Source organism: Notothenia coriiceps, unplaced genomic scaffold (genome assembly GCF_000735185.1).
Source record: "Notothenia coriiceps isolate Sejong01 unplaced genomic scaffold, NC01 NC01_scaffold00036549, whole genome shotgun sequence".
Taxonomy (NCBI): domain Eukaryota; kingdom Metazoa; phylum Chordata; class Actinopteri; order Perciformes; family Nototheniidae; genus Notothenia; species Notothenia coriiceps.
In genome coordinates this window covers 75676-92503 of record NW_011369250.1, presented here as the reverse complement: position 1 = coordinate 92503, position 16828 = coordinate 75676, and the positions used below count along the sequence as shown (strand labels likewise).

The following is a 16828-nucleotide window of genomic DNA, read 5'->3' as shown; positions in this document are numbered from 1 at the left end:
TGTGCCTTGGCAATCAGTCTAATCAGCATCTTGATATGCCACACCTGTGTGTTGGGATGGATTACCTCGGCAAAGGAGAAGTGCTCACTATCACAGATTTTTTCAGATTTGTGAACAATATTTGAGAGAAATGGTTATTTTGTGTATATAGAAAATGTTTTAGATCTTTGAGTTCATCTCATGAAAAATGGGAGCAAAAACAAAAGTGTTGCATTTATATTTTTGTTCAGTGTATAATAGTCATGTTGACTCGTATTGCTCTTTCTTTTTTAAATCCCAGTGGACAAAGAAGGGGACAGACAGGCCAAGGCGACTCATTTGAACAACCTGCACTGCATGGTGCACTTCTGTGAGAACATGATGGAGTGCAGGAGAATCCAGCTGCTCGCATACTTCGGGGAGATGAAGTTCAACCGAAGCTTCTGTAAGGAGCACCCAGACGTCAGCTGTGACAACTGCGCCAAACCCAACGTAGGAGTCATTCATTTCTTCATTTGTTACAAAGCAAACTCAACTCGGCAGTTTTGTCTAATCCAGCAATATTGTTTGATTATCCCCATGTACAGCAATACAAAGTGAGAAATGTCTCTGATGATGTGAAGAAGATCGTGAGGTTTGTCCAGGAGAACTGCGAGAAAGTCGGACAAAGGTTTGGCCGCACCGCTCAGCAGAGCAGACTAACACTGAACATGTTGGTGGACATCTTTTTAGGTAAAGCACATGCCTGTAATGAAAGCCATTTGGCCAGTGTCCCCTGCACGGTGTCTTGTGAAGTTTATACTTCATGTGGCGGGAACTGGGATTTATCTGATGCACAGAATTGTTTCTCTCCGTCAGGGTCTAAAACTGCCAAGGTGCAGACGGGAATGTTCGGGACAGGAGGAGCCTACTCCAGGCACAATGCTGACCGACTTTTCAAAAAAATGGTTCTGGACAACATCCTGATGGAGGATCTGTACATCACTCAAGGCGGCCAGGCTGTGGCGTATATCTCTGCCGGAGACAAAGCCATGAACGTGCTGTCAGGAAACATGCAGGTGATCTATAGCGACCCTAGAGAGCTAGATATGTAACATTTAAACACTCACAACACTAACCAGCACATGTCTGATCTCAGGTGGAGTTCTACGAGACGGAGAGTGCGTCGAGCATCAGGAAACACAAAGCTGCTGTGTCTAAGGACGTCTCCCAGAGAGAGCAGAAGGTGCAGGAGTGTCTGAAGGAGCTGCTGGATCTGTGCAAGCAGCTGGGGAAGGCCTTTGGCATTCACTACTACAACATCTTCTCCACCGCCACCTTGAAAAAGATATCTGGTAATTTGTGGAGCAACTGTTAACACTGTGCTTTAAATCTGTTGTATGATACCACAAGCATTTTCTAACTTGTTGACATTTTCCAACAGAGAGGCTTTCTTCCAACCCTGAAGTCCTCCTACAAATTGATGGCGTGACGGAAGACAAACTGGAGAAGTACGGAGCCGAAGTCGTCCAGGTGCTACAGAAATACTCTGCGTGGCAGCAGGCGGGTAAGAGAGCCATTTCAAGTTTTTACATTTTTAAGTTTGTTTTTAACACATTTACTTTGTGACTTTCTGCACATTGATCCTACTTCTGTCTCTGTAATAGAGGAACCGACTGACACGGCTGCAGACGGCTGGATAGACACGGCACAAGGCCGCTCATACGGAGGGGACGAGGAGGACGCAGAGTCCTCCACCTACTTCGGCAGTCAGTCAGCGCAGGGGCAGAAGAGAAAGAAAGCCCCATTCTTCAAATATGCTAAGAAGAAAGCTTATGGAAACCAAAGTGCCGGCTCTAAAGGGTCTGTATTGTGTTTGTCTCACATTCTGTCATGTAGCTGAGGATCGTATTTAGCACTAAGCTTATCTTTACAGTTGAAACTTATTTCCTCTTTTCCTCCTGTCTTGCTGTGTTGCGGATTCAGTCGCGGCAACGGCGGCAATAAGACGTGGTCATCGTCCAACTCCAGAGGGGGTTATAAAGCTGCTGCAGGCCGGGGGGGCAGAAGCTCGGCAGGAGCTGCATCAGCAGGCCGGGCCCCGGGGTTCATGGCCGTCCCGACCCCTCAAACCTACCAGAGACCCTTCCTGAAACCAGTCTTTTCACACCTGGGCTAGGACTGGCCTCTGGATCTGACGCTTTGAAACCAGTTGTTGTCAGTAATTGTTGTAAAGTGTTTACCTGTTATGGATAATGCTAAGGTTGTATATTTATGCTTTGTACAGTTCTTTTATTGACTTTTGTAATTCTCATTTTGATGGAAATCCTTCTTTTTTTGAATTAAAGACTAATTTAACACTTTCAGATGATTTTCTTCAGTAGATAAGAGCAAGCTGTGCTGAATTTGTGTGGGTACCACAAAGCCACAGAGCCATAATGCATTTCTTTTTCAATGTTTATTTCAAGTTTGAATAGTTGAATTGAATGGCACCAGTTACAAGAGAATATTGGAGAGAAACAATATTTTATACTGACTTGTACAGGAGGTAACCTACAGTACAAACATGGGTTCGGAATGGATCGGACTGAACAAGAACTGGATTTGGCACATGGATTTATATATTTATATATATTTATACTGGTATATATAATGCAATTAAATGATCTACACTCAGGATAGAACAATGCAGACCACATAACACACCACCTGATCTGAATATGCATATACATTAACTGCAGTGATGTGTATGCACTGTGTGAGGGTCTACTGCGAGCTGATGGCCAAAAAGCAGATTCAGATGTCTTCAGTTACGAACACTTCCAAATGTCAACCCCTCACTTCTACATGCATCATCCACAATGATCTGGCAGGGATTTTGGCCAGGAGTTAAATCAAGGTAACCAATTGTGAATAAATCATTTGATTGCTATCGTATTAACTGGATTATGTTATAAAAAGAAATCGACACCTTAGTAACAAAAATATTAAAGGATGACCAATGAAAACCTTCCTTTGTCATACATTGCCTATGTTGGTTTTTGAGACTTTTATTAAGATTTCAGATGATTGCTATAAATACGTAGGGAGTGGCCATATAACAAAAACACCTCACAGTACAACCTTAGAAAAGCCCCGTAACATCCCTTTGACACGCCTTATGAAATGTTATAAGTAGGGTCTGTTTCTTGTTTGTTACATTATATAATGTGGGTGTTTCTGTTATTTAGTCTATCCCCTGTGTATTATATCCAAACAAGAATCAATGCATCGTCTTCAACGCACCACATTGTATTGGCAGGCTGTACCTTCACTGCTGCTTTTTTAAGAGACGGGCAAGTTGTTTCTGATCTGTAAACCATGGATGACAACAACACTTCAAAAGTCAACATCTGATCAGAACTGCAGACATATCCCATGAAGTAAAATAACAGTAACATAATGTAAACGTGACACTGAAACTGAAATGTAAAATGAAAGCTTTCCTGTGAAAGGTTTTTCAGAGGAAAAAGGACAAATTAAGACAGACACAAATAGTTGCACACAGATGTGTTTCCCTCTCGACGTGGGAGATTTAAGAATGGCGCAGTCTGTAGTACAGTTGTGAAAGATGTTGTGTCTTTCATTTCTCCATTCCTTCATCTTTGTCACTTTGGTAAACTGCAGTTAGGATCCAGGCACAAGAAACACTCACTGTCACTTAATGAAACATCGAAGAAAACAGCAGAACAAACATCCACACAGAGGTTTTTAAGGAACATTTCTTTTTAGAAAATGTTATCCATGACCGCAACAGTAACTACGTGTCTCAGTGGTCACTTCATTGTTAGAGTACGACAGCAATTTGGTAAGTGATTTTCTAGAAACAGAAAGGACGTATTTGACTTACTAATTTTCAAACATATGTTTGTATATCCTCGTACAGCTGATTATTGCTCTTTGAATAATGCTGCCTTTTTTTTTACACTGTTGCATGTTCAGAGGGACCACTAAAGCTACATAATGCTGATCAATGTATTCACCTTTGCAGACTGACCTTGAATATGTCCTGCTAACAACTCATCCCCTTGACCTGTATGTCAGTAAATAAGTAATAAATATGAAGAATGAATGTGCACAAAGAAGAAAGCCCACCCTTCTCCATCCCGTAGGGAAAATGTGCTTCATCTCCACATTGCTATTTATCTGGATGTATCCAAGTTACACATTATTATCTTGACATAAATAAGCTCCTACAATGTATGTATGACAGGTTTCTTGCCAACATAGCTCTAATGATTTTATATTCCCTCTAGCGTCCCGCTGGGAAATGTCGGTGCTGCTCACTCGACCACAGATAACTGGTGGAGGATAACAAGCTACAGGAGTGGATCCAGCCACAACGCCAAAGTGCATGCTACTCTGTGGTAAGGACTACAACTCAGCCCCGGACGGACACGCTCCGATTACTCAGGAGCAACAAGGAAGGTAGCACCGTCGGGACTTCAGTGGAGCAGCTGCTGGTAGGAGAGGGTCGGCTTGGAGCTAGCAGGCCAAAACAAGCAACCCTGTACAGCCATTGGACTGATGACTCACTGAGTGCCTTTCTTTCCCAATCTGTTTCTTAAATCACACTTTTAAAGAGCTTCTCCCAAAGGCCTCTGATATCTCTCAGTCTAATCTACCTCATTTCATTTCTTCCCTCTTAGTCCTTCTCCTGCTCTTTTTTACATGTTTTTATTTGTACTCCTCTCCATCTAATACTACCACATTGAGCCCTGTTTCCATTCCTACACACAGACAGAGTAACACTTACACCTGCACTTGGTGCAGGAGGTAGACACGCAATATAAAAAACAGATTTTACCCAGAATCCAGCAGCCTTCGCAGTTATTGCTTCCTGGAGCTGAGAGGCAGAAGCGCCTAGAGCCTGACCGACAAAACTAAGGGCAGATATTATTCGCCAATATGCGCTTTTCAGATATGTTGGTGCCTGATTTAGTTTTGGCTGATATAATATTCCAGGAAAGTAATTTAATTGCATTATTCAAAAAAAGAAATCTTCAAAAGAAACCTTTAGAATGTACTACTTATATTATGCAGTTTCCTGCCTGGCCCATTTCATTATTAATTCTCAGTCTTTTAGTGACAAACATTTGTTCGGGGCAACAACTAACAATTATTTAAATAACGCTTCATCTGTCCCTTCTTTTCTAGTTTAATTGATTCATTGTTTGGCCAATAAAATGTCAGAAAATAGTGAAAATCTCCCAACCAACAGCAATATAATTTAAATAGAGTTCTTTCATCGTACCTACTGTACAAAACCTAAATAAATTCAATGAACAATAATGGAATAAAAGATATCAGAAAATCTTCAAAATATGTTTTTCAGCTCTAGTAATGATGTCAATATATATTTTTTTTTAACTTTTACGTTGAGTATAGGCCATGGGTTTAAGGAATAAGTGAAAAGACTCGGTATCGATCAGGCTAGAAGTCACCTCTTAAAACTCTTCAAGTAAAAAATACATATTGTAAAGTTATGAAAGGTGGAAATGTGCTTTTGGATTATTTGGTATTTGTGGTGGTATAATGATATCTGCAGATTTCCTTTCGTCGAGACATGTTCATTAACATTGCTGAGTGACTGCTGGTGAAGTGATACGAGGTGTGAGCAGTGTTCAGTGGATCTGGATAAAAACCCTGTTCTTTAGTCCCCACTTCCACATTTCCATAAATACTTCTGACCTTACACAGCGCTAAAAAAGGTATAATTTAATCTTCAATAACAAAATAACATTTCAGTTCTGTTAAAATATACATGGAAAACCTGTCAATATATATTAGGAAACAAACTAATTTGTACAAAAAGTACATCATTATTCTTATTCTAATAATAATAATAATATATAGTATGTTACATAAACCTAAGAGCTAGGTTGATATGAAACCAAAATAAATCATAAACTCTTCATACAAAGAAATTGTTGAAATTCATCGAATTTCAACTAGATGAAAAAATGCAAATCAAATTAATTGGAGAAATAAGAGAACAACTGAACAAATGAGCACATTCAAAGTACTTCATTATTCAAACCATATGAGCATTGCCCCTCTATCTAGACTATAATCTATGGTGCAAGCAAATCTTTCTGAATACCCCTCTAACTGCTTCTGACACTACTGGGTCACATAACACTATTGGTACTGGTTTATTTGACTGTATAATAAATGTTAGAAAAACACCCTTGTTCTTCATCAGTTTACTTTGTTCACCATTGTACAGTAAAGTGTAATGGTGTCTTAAAACAACTTTCAATCATCAACATCTTCTCAAAAAGGCATTTGGTAATCATCCCGTCTGCTCTCTGCTTCATAAACCTTCATTTTTATTCCCTTCAGATTGTTCTGTTTTTTCCCGCTGAGTTGAATCTGCCATTTGTCTAAATGCATCTGATGGGGATGAACCAATATCAAACGATATTATAATACAGTGCCTCATATATTCTTCAGAGCAGCATCGACCCTGATATAACTCACTTCCATCTTCATGTAATGACAAATCAACTTCCTCGATTGCTGTTTATCTCTTTCCCTTCTCTTTCAAATACACGTTTAAAACATTAAATAATAATTGAAGGCAACGCTCATCGGTTGCAACTCTCCAGTCCTTGTGATAGGAACTGTTTAAACATCTCCAGTCCTTCGATTCCAGTTTAAAATTTTTTCCTTTGTGTTATTTGAAAAAATAAAATACCTGAAATGAGTTGAAATAAAAAAAATGCAAAACATGTCCTCTGGTTTTGTAGAAAAAAAGAAGAAGAAAATAAGCAAAACGAGGAGGTGGTTGGGTGGTGGGGGGGTTAAATCAAAGTGGAGGAGAGGAGGAGAGATCCTGCCTGGTGAGAGGCTGTGTCTGCAGGAGGAGGATGAGGAGCAGGGTTCATGTTGGGGCCGAGGCTGCCCTTCATCGCTCCGGAGTCCTAACCGTCACCTCAGACCCCGAGCGGGCTTACGAACTCTACGACCTCCCCTCACTTGTTAATGAGCAACCCGCCCACCCAGCGGAGCTTGCAGGCAAACCACCGCCTGAGGGGACAAAAGTATTCGAAATGGAACTGCTCAAATTCGGGGGTCTGGCGGATATCACGTAAAAATGCAATGTCAAGGTCTGACTCTGTGAGGATGATGAGGAGGAGGAGCAAGACAAAGAGGAGTCCGATGGTCACAAGGAGCAAACGCAGGACGCTTAAGACAAATTTATTCACCTGTTCCACCTCGCTGAGGGTCGAGTCCCCCCCAGCACCCTCCTGTGCGGATTTACCCTCCGCACCTAAATCTCCCCCATCCCCACGCGGGGTGCCTGCCTCCGACTCCTTCTCCTCCTCGATGCTGCAGGGCGCCCCGTTGTTCTGGCGGGAGGCGGACAGCTCCGCGCTGTGCTCGGACACCGAGGTGGGAAGCACGCTGTCGGAGGGGCTGTACGCCTCGTCAGAGATCACCGCAGTCCTCTCACTGGCGTCTGTGGCCTGGCTCCGGGAGCGTGGCATGAAATCCCCATGGGACACTGAACGCACCGGCGTGGAGTGGGCACTGTCCCGCAACGACTCCAGACCTGAGGGAGGGGTTCAGGGAGGAAGAGCGGGAGGGAAACAGACAGGAAGAAAGGAATGTTACACACGTTCTATAGCATGATAAGTGTTTTATAAATGTAGAATCTATAAGCTACTAGTGTGGCGTTCACTGACACGTTATACTGTAAATCTGCTTCTAAATGCTGAGAGGTCAATTCTGCTGTTTGTGCAACTGAGCACAGACACACAGTCTCTATAGTAGTTTCATAGAAAGCTCATGAGCTGATGTGATGCCTTATCATGCTCCCTAATGGAGGAGATCATCATGTTTCACTTGTACTGGAAGTGTAGAGTTTAACCGCAGAGAATACAAGTTAGTTAAAAAGCTAGTTAAGATAGCCAACATCGTCTCTTTATCTCGACTAGCTCTATCGGAGTCCTTATCCTTAAAAATAAAAAGAGGTTACAGCCATGATCCTACTTTAGATATTAGATGACTTGATATGTCTCGGTTGTGTTGAATACTTGTAAAGGAACGCTTGACCTTTAAACAGAGCTGCAATTAAACATAAATACAAACCAGAAGGATCAAGGATATGCTTACATACCATTCTGTATTAAAACCACACTGACAAGCCCTGTTCTAGAGAAACAAATATCACAATCTTTTTTGACCAAATAGCTTGATATCGATTTTGCAAAAACATTGTAGGGTTCAGTCTTGTGCTGTGAAGAAATATTTTAAAAGCACAAAAATGGGATTTTTGATAAATAATCATCAGTAATTATGACATAATGACTAACTGGGAAATAATTGAAGCACTAGAACAGTCTGCTAAATGTACTAAATGAATTCACTTTACTATATCTACATAATATAACAATATCTATATAATATTGACGTAGCCATAACCTGTCAACATTGGATGGGAGGACATCCCTTTCCAATGTTATTCAATATAAAAGGAGAGGGGTTCTAAATCCACAGTCTTGTCAATTTTTGCAATGTTCAGCTGAAATTATATGACTAAATATATGTGGCCTGCAAACATGTTTAACAGAGCTAGTTAGCCGTAGTGTTTTGCATAAACACTGAGCAGTTGAAGCAACCAAAAATGGTCAAGTGGCTGTTATTTTAAGAGAGACTTAAAAAAGGCTTTTACGCTTTTTGAAAAATGTAAACCAACATGCTTTTATCAACACCAAACTGTCAAAGACTATACCAACCAAAAGGAAATGGCAGGCAAACATATTTTAAATCCATAAGAATGAGCTAGATAATATATTATTTTACTGTATATGCCATTTGATATTGTGATGAAGGAAAGTCTGTATATGGATAAATAGCAAGACTGGTATAACTGTTAAGGCCAATTGCATCAGATGTAACACCCAACAAATCAAAATACTTCATAAAATTGAAACTAAAATCATACATAACTTTAAAAAAGTCATAAAACAGTGACGCTTATTGACTTGCAACATTTCCAACAAAGATGTTCTGATACTGTAGATATCAAAGGGAACTTCCCATGGTAGAAATGGTATGGTAAAACCTGAAATGTATATCTGCATGTAAAAGTCTCTGTACAGTCCCATCTGCAGTATGAAGTGACAGTACAGTATGTGAGAGAGAGCCTCACAACAGTGTACATGTCAGTGAGGATGAGCCCTTCGCTGACCCTATCACATTCTCCAGAGCAACACTACACCTTCACTTTAATGGAAAAGATTCAAATTAATCTTTTGTTGAGGAAGCAAATCATAAAAGGGACTTTTTTTAAAACTGCAGGAAAGGTAGGACCGATTATGTCCGGTGCCTAAGCTTCTGCTGACTTTAAACTCCTGTCAGCTAAAAGGAGGCATAAAGGCTGAGTGACTGTCAGCGGCCATCTTTACTCAGTGTTGATCTGCCACTGCTTACATTAAGCTTACCACAGGAAAGCAACAAGCAGAAAAAACATGACCTTTTTATTTTTATTTCACAAGTTGTTTTAAGAGAAATGCCAATAAAAACACTTCACCTCTTAATTGTTTACTGGTTGAAGCCAAATATAGCTGCAAGATCAACAAATAATTCAACCAACAAACAAAACTAAAAAACTTTTTTTATAGCCCTCCAAAAGGCACAGACACACAGAGGAATGGTGTTGCTCCCACACCACCATTGCTGAGGCAGAGACTGATTTAAACCTGAGAAAGCCATTGCCACTTCCATGTAAAGCACACCGCTAGCTAGCTCTGGGATGACTTTACCTGGAGGGTTGCTGGGTTGAACGGGGGGCAGTGGAGTGCCAGCTAGAGGGGTGACGCTGGCGGACTCCTCCTGCCCCATCAGGGAAGGGTAAAGGGGGAGGACGCCCAGGGCCTTGCCCAGCATACGGGGCCCGAGGCTCAGTACGCGAACCTTCACATCTCGAAAGCAATGGTTGATCATACGCAGGTGGACATTCACCCGGGTGGTGATACGGATCAGACACTTCACCATGGCTGCGGCATGCACGTGTTTATTCCGTCCTTATGGTCCCTGTCCCGGAGTCCAGGCCACAGTCTCCCTGTGTGTGTGAGAGTGTGTGTTGGGCCAAGGGGATCAGCCTTAGTTGCGGTTAGCGGAGAGGAGTGTGTGAGGTAAAACGGTGGCTTTCTGCAGCAGTGCTACAATCGTCACCATTGGTCTGGCCTGCTTTGGCCACACCCGGGCCAGTGACATACATGGAGCAGAAGACCAAGGCTATTTTCAGCTGGGGTATTAATACCACTGTAAGACATCCAGTCAGCACACACTGGGGGTGGGAAGCTCTTATGTCTCTCTTGAACCAGCAGCAAAAGACCCTCAATATACACAGTACACCTGCTCCTGATATCTATTTTATCTCCCTGTACAAAGAGGTACAGTATGTACTTGAAAGGTAGAGTCTATTGGTCTCACTGCTGTTTTTACCCAGAGCCATGGAGAACAGTACGCCTGCTGCACCCATCTCAATGAGGCCACCTGTTCCTGTTTGCAGGTGGTCTGAACGAGTGAGCTGCCACTGTGTTGGCCCATCAAATAAACAACCACTAAAGTTCACACACACAGCTCTGAAACTGTGCATTGAAGTGGAGCAGGCTGACGTACACACCTGCAGCGTGTCCCACCAGGGCCGCAAGCATCAAGTGGGCCAAATGGCTCAAGTTACGGCATGTGTGTGTATGTGTGTGTAGGCAGGAGTATGTTTTTTCAAGAAGGCGGAGGAGTTGGCACAAATTGGACTAAAGGCTCACTAATACATTAAAGACTTTGGACCAGCCAGTTGTAACGCATTATCAGTAATTATATCTGAAGAGTGAGAAAATAACCGCTGCCAGGAAGACTGGTATAACTATTAAGGTCAATTTGATCAGATTTAACACCCAACAAATCACTATACTTCACTACAATTATAGATAAATTCTAAATAATCATAAAACAGCAATGTCTGACATGTTGCAGTGTGTGAGGATGACTGTGTGGGAGGCATTTACGGAATACATGTCTTGTAAAACACACATTTGTCCCCAGCAGGTAAGTGTTTAGGCCTTAGGAGAAGCGTAGGAGTGCTGCTCAGTTCTTACCCTCCATGATAGAAATGTGCACGGCTCTCCGACGTGTGCGCGGTACACTGGTGAGGCGAGGCCCGTGGGTGATGGATGGACAACTTCTGCTGGGCACCAGGCCAGCCCTGCGGAGAACAACAAAGATACAGATGCAGTAATGTAACTGCAGAGAGATCACTACAAGTGGAGGTAACTCATACTGTAGCGTGTAGGTGTTGTGGATTTAAAGACATCTACAGTAGCTTGGTGCCTAAGAAAATAGAGGAAAACAAAACAAAAATCTGGTTGAGGACATTCTGAGCTCTCGTGAGTTTAAAACTCTACCTGTGTATTTCTGGAGGTTCGCGTTTGATTTTGGCACTCTGCTCCATCACCTCTTTTGCCACTCGTCCACTGTTGTAAAGCACAGAGACGATGCTCAGGATGAGTTTCACATACACACACATACACACACAGACACACATTTACACACAGGTAACTGGTGTCACCCAATGCCATGAAATCCATCATTGCAGTGGATTAGTACACTGCATGAGCATCATGATTGAATCAACCCGGTGAATTCAGCTTTGTGAAAGTGAATTACCATCAGTCAGACAAATGCACACACAGGCAAATAAATCATAACGATGATCATGGTTTTCCCTTCAATAGTAAACTCAAAATGTAACTGACTGTGACTATAGTACACTAACAGTTTCTAAAAATTACTTTACATCCCTAAAACACAAAAGGGCCATTTTATCTAAATTAAAATCTATTTTCTCATTTATCTCTAGTTCAGGTTTTGAGATATCCATATTTAACTAGGGCTAATTGTATTAGCATATAGGAGTTCCAATGAAAAGCTGGAAAACAATTCTGCACACCCATGGTTAAAACATTGAACTGTATCTACAACATTTTTTTAGCTGGATATCTCAAAATCTGAGCAAATAAAACAAAAACTGTAATACCAGGCTAGAAGATAAGTGAGAATTAAAAAGAAACATATTATTTATGTGACCTGATCCTTTAATAAAAAAGGACAATGACTTAGCTATACAGCCAGGTGATAATGCTTCATGTGATCTCTTTGGTTTTCCCCTCTGTGTCCTCTTGTGAGATGTCAGTACTATCCTCTGGGCTAAAGAACGCTGACGTAACAGCACAGAGGGGCAGGAGGCCACGTCTTCTGGGAACACTTCTATCCACTTCCAGCTGGGGGTGTTCTGCAGTGTCCTCCCCTCCCTGTCATCAGTCATAGTGTCTTGTTGTGTACTCTACCTGAAACGGAAACGACTGCCCTTGAAGAACAGGTTGCTGCTGGACACCGTGCGAACCTGACTTGACTTGTCAAGCCTGAAAAAAGAGAAAGAGAAATGAAGCCTACTGCAGCTAAACAAGAAAGACAGGAAGAATAACTACAAGTACAAACTTCAAATATAAACAATTCCTGACTGAATATTGCAAGAATATGATCCTACAGTTCAAGCGTGAATATATGAACTTCCTGCTTTCTGGATCCCAGGATCAAAGGATAAAATCCCCTGTTGTTAAATTATGCATGCCCTCTCCTCGCAGTATAGGCTCTGTATCCTCGACTCCATACAGAATTCAATATGTTTATATTGTCATAGTAAGTGAGACATTAATGTTTCATGTTTCATTTTGCTTTCAAGGGATTTTTGTGCTTCTCCGAAAGACTTCTTTATCACATGTCCTTTTGCCTTTCAGTTCCTCTGACTCCCCTCAGTATGGTTTTAATTAGCGGGAGGCTGATAATCATCACAAGGTCACATCACATTAACTTTAATATGGGTGCTAAGCTCTGCCCTTCCCATGCCCTCTCTCTCTCTCCATATGCTAACCCCCCCTTTGCACCCTTCATCACCTGAGCCATCAGCTCAACTTATTACAACACCACTCTGAAGCCAGCCAGCTCACTTGTCTTTTTGTTTTTTTTAAATCACCTTTCCTGAGCTGAACATAGGGGACCTGCACTATTATTCATGGCCCGAGACAGGGGGGCATATCTCAGAGGGGGCACTGAAGTGCTTGCAGTCTCGTGCCAGCGAACACTCATTCAATAAAAGGTCAGGGGCAACTCACACCTCATTTTCCCCGCTCACAAACAACCCGAGGGGATTGGTCTTTTAAGGACAGCAAGGTACCGTGATGGTACACAACACGACAGCGCTCAAAGATGCAGAGCAGGCAAATAAATCATGACAGTGCAGGAGAATAAAAGGAACATTGAAGATAAACAAAAGAAGAGATTTGTTGACTTACTTGTAGAAAGCTTGGTTCTCCACTCCACACTTCCAAAGATGCTTGCAGGCCTCCGGTGTGGGGGCAAAGTATGTCAAGATGATCTTTTGGTCCTGCACATTGAAATAAAGAGTATTTGCAGGAAAATATAACACACTGAGACAGAAAACCACACTCATTATGCAGTGCTGGTTCCAGGGGCGGCAATCTATGGGGGGCAAGGGGGGGCAGCTGCCCCCCTACTGTAGAGCCTTGCCCCCCCAGCTGCCCCCCTAACTTTTGTGTCCCTGAAACTGTACTTGTAGAAACAAACCTACACTATGTCCACAAGCTTCTCAAGCAACGAAACAAGCAGTTCATTAATTAAAAAGTGAATCATTTTAAATATCATCTTAGGCCCGTTAAAAACGCAGCTACGGCCCTGCATTAAACTGCGGAGCAGCGTTCACAGACCGCGGCTCACACCTCTGAAGAGAGGGAGCGAGCTGGATCAGCTTCCCCTGGGAGCAATTCCCCTTCCACTAGTTTTGTTTTTACTAAAGACGAGAGCTTGAAACAAAATATTAATAAAACGCTGCCGTTTGAATCGATAGCGTTTAACAAACGGCCGCTGTTTGGGGCGTTACCTTACAAAAATACTACACAGACAGCGCTAGCTGGGAGATCGATCATTTATTTGCTAAAATATGCGGTACTATTAAATCCACGTAAATTACACATCACAGCAATGAGGCCAGATAAATTAAACCAGGATACATCCTTTACCGTCAAACTGGGTCTGAACACAGCTGCCTATGTGCGTTTTATAAATACTTTCAGATTTTATATTTATTATCGATATGCTATTAGCTACTTATTAGCTACATGACCCTAACGTGTAAAGTTATACAGGACTGTCTCAGAAAATTAGAATATTGTGATAAAGTTCTTTATTTTCTGTAATGCAATTAAAAAAACAAAAATGTCATAGGCTGAATGTGATCGACAATAGAAGAGGAAAAGGATAAGAGGAGCACATTTCAATGATTTGTACGGCAAAGTTGGGTTTGGAAACGGTATCATTTCCTTTTTGGCAGGCATGCATAATACCGGAGCCTCGCTGCGGGGAAACTTTAGCATTGTAAATAGACGGAAAATATTCGGTTAACGCGACCTCTGGTGATGAATAAAGATGAAATGTCAGAAAGAGGGCCAGAGGCAGGGATCAGGAGGCAGATGAGACTCCAGCTGGACCACATGGTATGTTTTTATTCTCCTTGCATACATATTCCATAACAGCAGCACAATCTAGCGGCTCTTAGTATTGACAAATATGTATTGAAATGTGTTGCTGCACAGGTCACCTTTAGCTCTCTGAAGAGAGGGTGATTTAATTTATGTACGTAATTATAACTTAGTACTTTTACTGTACTTACAGTAAACAGAATTCTAGGGTATCATGAGTATTGAGCCGTTTTATACTATATTTTAGTTTGTTTGTCTGAACACCTTGTTTCTCTTGTGCATTAAGAACACTTGTGTTAGGGCATGATTTAACAATAAATAGGTTATATACAGTATAAAATACCACGTACTGTCCGCCCTCTCATGCCACCCTGGCATGACCTCTTGCCCCCCCTTTGCCACCCCGTGTAAAATGTTCTAGAACCGTCACTGCTGGGTTCCCTCTGCCCCCCAAATGCAACAATACTTAAACTCACCTCCTTCTGATTTGCATAAACGTGAAATGTCTTGCCTTCGAATTTCAGTTTGGTTACCTCGTGCCTGTCCAGGAGAGACCGTCACAGATGAAACAAAGCAGAAACAGAAAGCCACAGAGCATCTTTAAATATTCATGACAACCACTTTGAGATCACATAAACAGCCACGGAGCTCTGTGTTTGGCTGACAAAACAAATAACTGATAATATTCCCTGCAGACTGGGAATGGAGAATGAGGGAAACCTGAGCGTGCTGAAGGCAAACAAACAGAGCCAGAATAAATACTGCAAACATAGTAAGTCTGGTTTCATTAGTGTAACAGGGACCTTTTCAGTTAAAAGCAGAAAGCTAAAAATAAATGCACCATCTTGTACATATTTTCAATTCATCAGTAAAGCAATAGGCTGAATTCAAATCAGTAGGCGTAAACTGTTGTAATTAGCCATCTGTGCACATACTAACTGCGGGCTCTTCACAGGTAGAGGCAGATGGATTAGCTTTGTTGAGTGTTATTGTACAACCAGCTGTAGTGCACATGCTGTTTAATGCATTTTATGCCTGTATGTGTTGGTTTGTTTATCTAACTTCCTGCAACTAGGAGGAGGAGTGCTCTGTCTCTGGCTCAGATGAAACAGTTTTGCATGTTTGGCTCACCATTTGAGAAAATGAAGCCTCTTGTTTCCCTGAAGCACCACGAAACCAAACGGCGTGAAGGCGAGGAAGGCTGGGTTCCCAGACACATCCTGGAAGAGAACAAATTCAAAGTATAACTTGACCACACACATTTCAACAATGATTAAAGAAAATGATACTACATATGTTTTAGCATTTGCTTTATGTCTATGTTTGAATGTTCACTATCTAAAAATAGTACAGCAGTGCTTGAAAAACCTTGCATGGATGTGGATCAACGCCATATGTCTCCAGCATCTGGGCTTTCTGCAGGAAATTTCGCTCTGATGTTTCAGGTATTTGTCCACTGAGGAAGAGCAACAACACACCAAACATCTGTGTCAGTCTTGAAAGAGGACACATGAACAAGGCACAAACAAGTAATATAAAACAGTTGGATACATTCATTTAGAGACTGGAAGTAATCAGAGGAAATACAGATTATACATTATTATAAAGACCAGTTAAGGTCAAATTAAAAATGTCATGATATATTTAATAAGCAGTTATTGTGTATCTGGCTTTAACTTTGGTTTAATCAGGGTGTCAAATCAATGTGAATATTCATAGTGAAGCAGTGTTTACTTGGTGGTGAAGCAAGAGGAAACCACTAGTGGGCAGCAGGGGCTCATGATGTTTGTCATTATGCTCCTACAGCTTTAAAAACTGAACTTTGTTAATGTCTATGTGGAATTTTACTGTACATCATTAACACAGAATCGTATTCACATTAGGAGTGATTAAACACTCATTAGTGCAAATAATAATCAGTTGGATTGCACATGTGAGAGTAATAATGATTTCTGGTGTGTGTGTGTGTGTGTGTGTGTGTGTGTGTGTGTGTGTGTGTGTGTGTGTGTGTGTGTGTGTGTGTGTGTGTGTGTGTGTGTCCTAGCATTACTATCCTTGTGGGGACCTAAATCTGTTTACACAGTCACGTGTGGGGATCAATAATTTTAGGGTGAATACTTGGTCAGGGTAGGGGTTAGGGTTAGGGATGTGTTGGTTACGGTTAAGGTTAGGATAAGTCTCCAGGAAATGCATGTAAGTCAATGTAATGTCCCCTGAAGTGATGTAAACATGGTGTGTGTGTGTGTGTGTGTGTGTGTGTGTGT

General features: G+C 41.6%; 2 protein-coding genes across 3 annotated transcripts in view; one reads left to right on the top strand and one right to left on the bottom strand.

The window, feature by feature from the left end:
* The window catches only part of blm (BLM RecQ like helicase), a 13265-nt gene extending 6542 nt beyond the window's left edge, over nucleotides 1–6723 (top strand). For both annotated transcript variants that reach the window (XM_010792737.1, XM_010792738.1), the window contains 7 exons: nucleotides 281–471; nucleotides 567–711; nucleotides 838–1037; nucleotides 1118–1313; nucleotides 1403–1525; nucleotides 1626–1821; nucleotides 1945–6723. In XM_010792737.1, coding sequence (XP_010791039.1) covers nucleotides 281–471; nucleotides 567–711; nucleotides 838–1037; nucleotides 1118–1313; nucleotides 1403–1525; nucleotides 1626–1821; nucleotides 1945–2137 — 1244 coding nt within the window. In that variant the 3' untranslated portion in view covers nucleotides 2138–6723. The remainder of the gene's footprint in view (nucleotides 1–280; nucleotides 472–566; nucleotides 712–837; nucleotides 1038–1117; nucleotides 1314–1402; nucleotides 1526–1625; nucleotides 1822–1944) is intronic.
* Nucleotides 6214–16828, bottom strand: part of frmd5a (FERM domain containing 5a) — a 54694-nt gene continuing 44079 nt past the window's right edge. Inside the window, exons 7-14 of the mRNA XM_010792739.1 lie at nucleotides 15933–16020; nucleotides 15696–15784; nucleotides 15041–15104; nucleotides 13362–13453; nucleotides 12357–12431; nucleotides 11415–11483; nucleotides 11109–11215; nucleotides 6214–7555 (exon numbers count right to left, since the gene is read on the bottom strand). Of these exons, the coding sequence (XP_010791041.1) occupies nucleotides 6975–7555; nucleotides 11109–11215; nucleotides 11415–11483; nucleotides 12357–12431; nucleotides 13362–13453; nucleotides 15041–15104; nucleotides 15696–15784; nucleotides 15933–16020 (1165 nt within the window). The 3' untranslated portion in view covers nucleotides 6214–6974. The remainder of the gene's footprint in view (nucleotides 7556–11108; nucleotides 11216–11414; nucleotides 11484–12356; nucleotides 12432–13361; nucleotides 13454–15040; nucleotides 15105–15695; nucleotides 15785–15932; nucleotides 16021–16828) is intronic.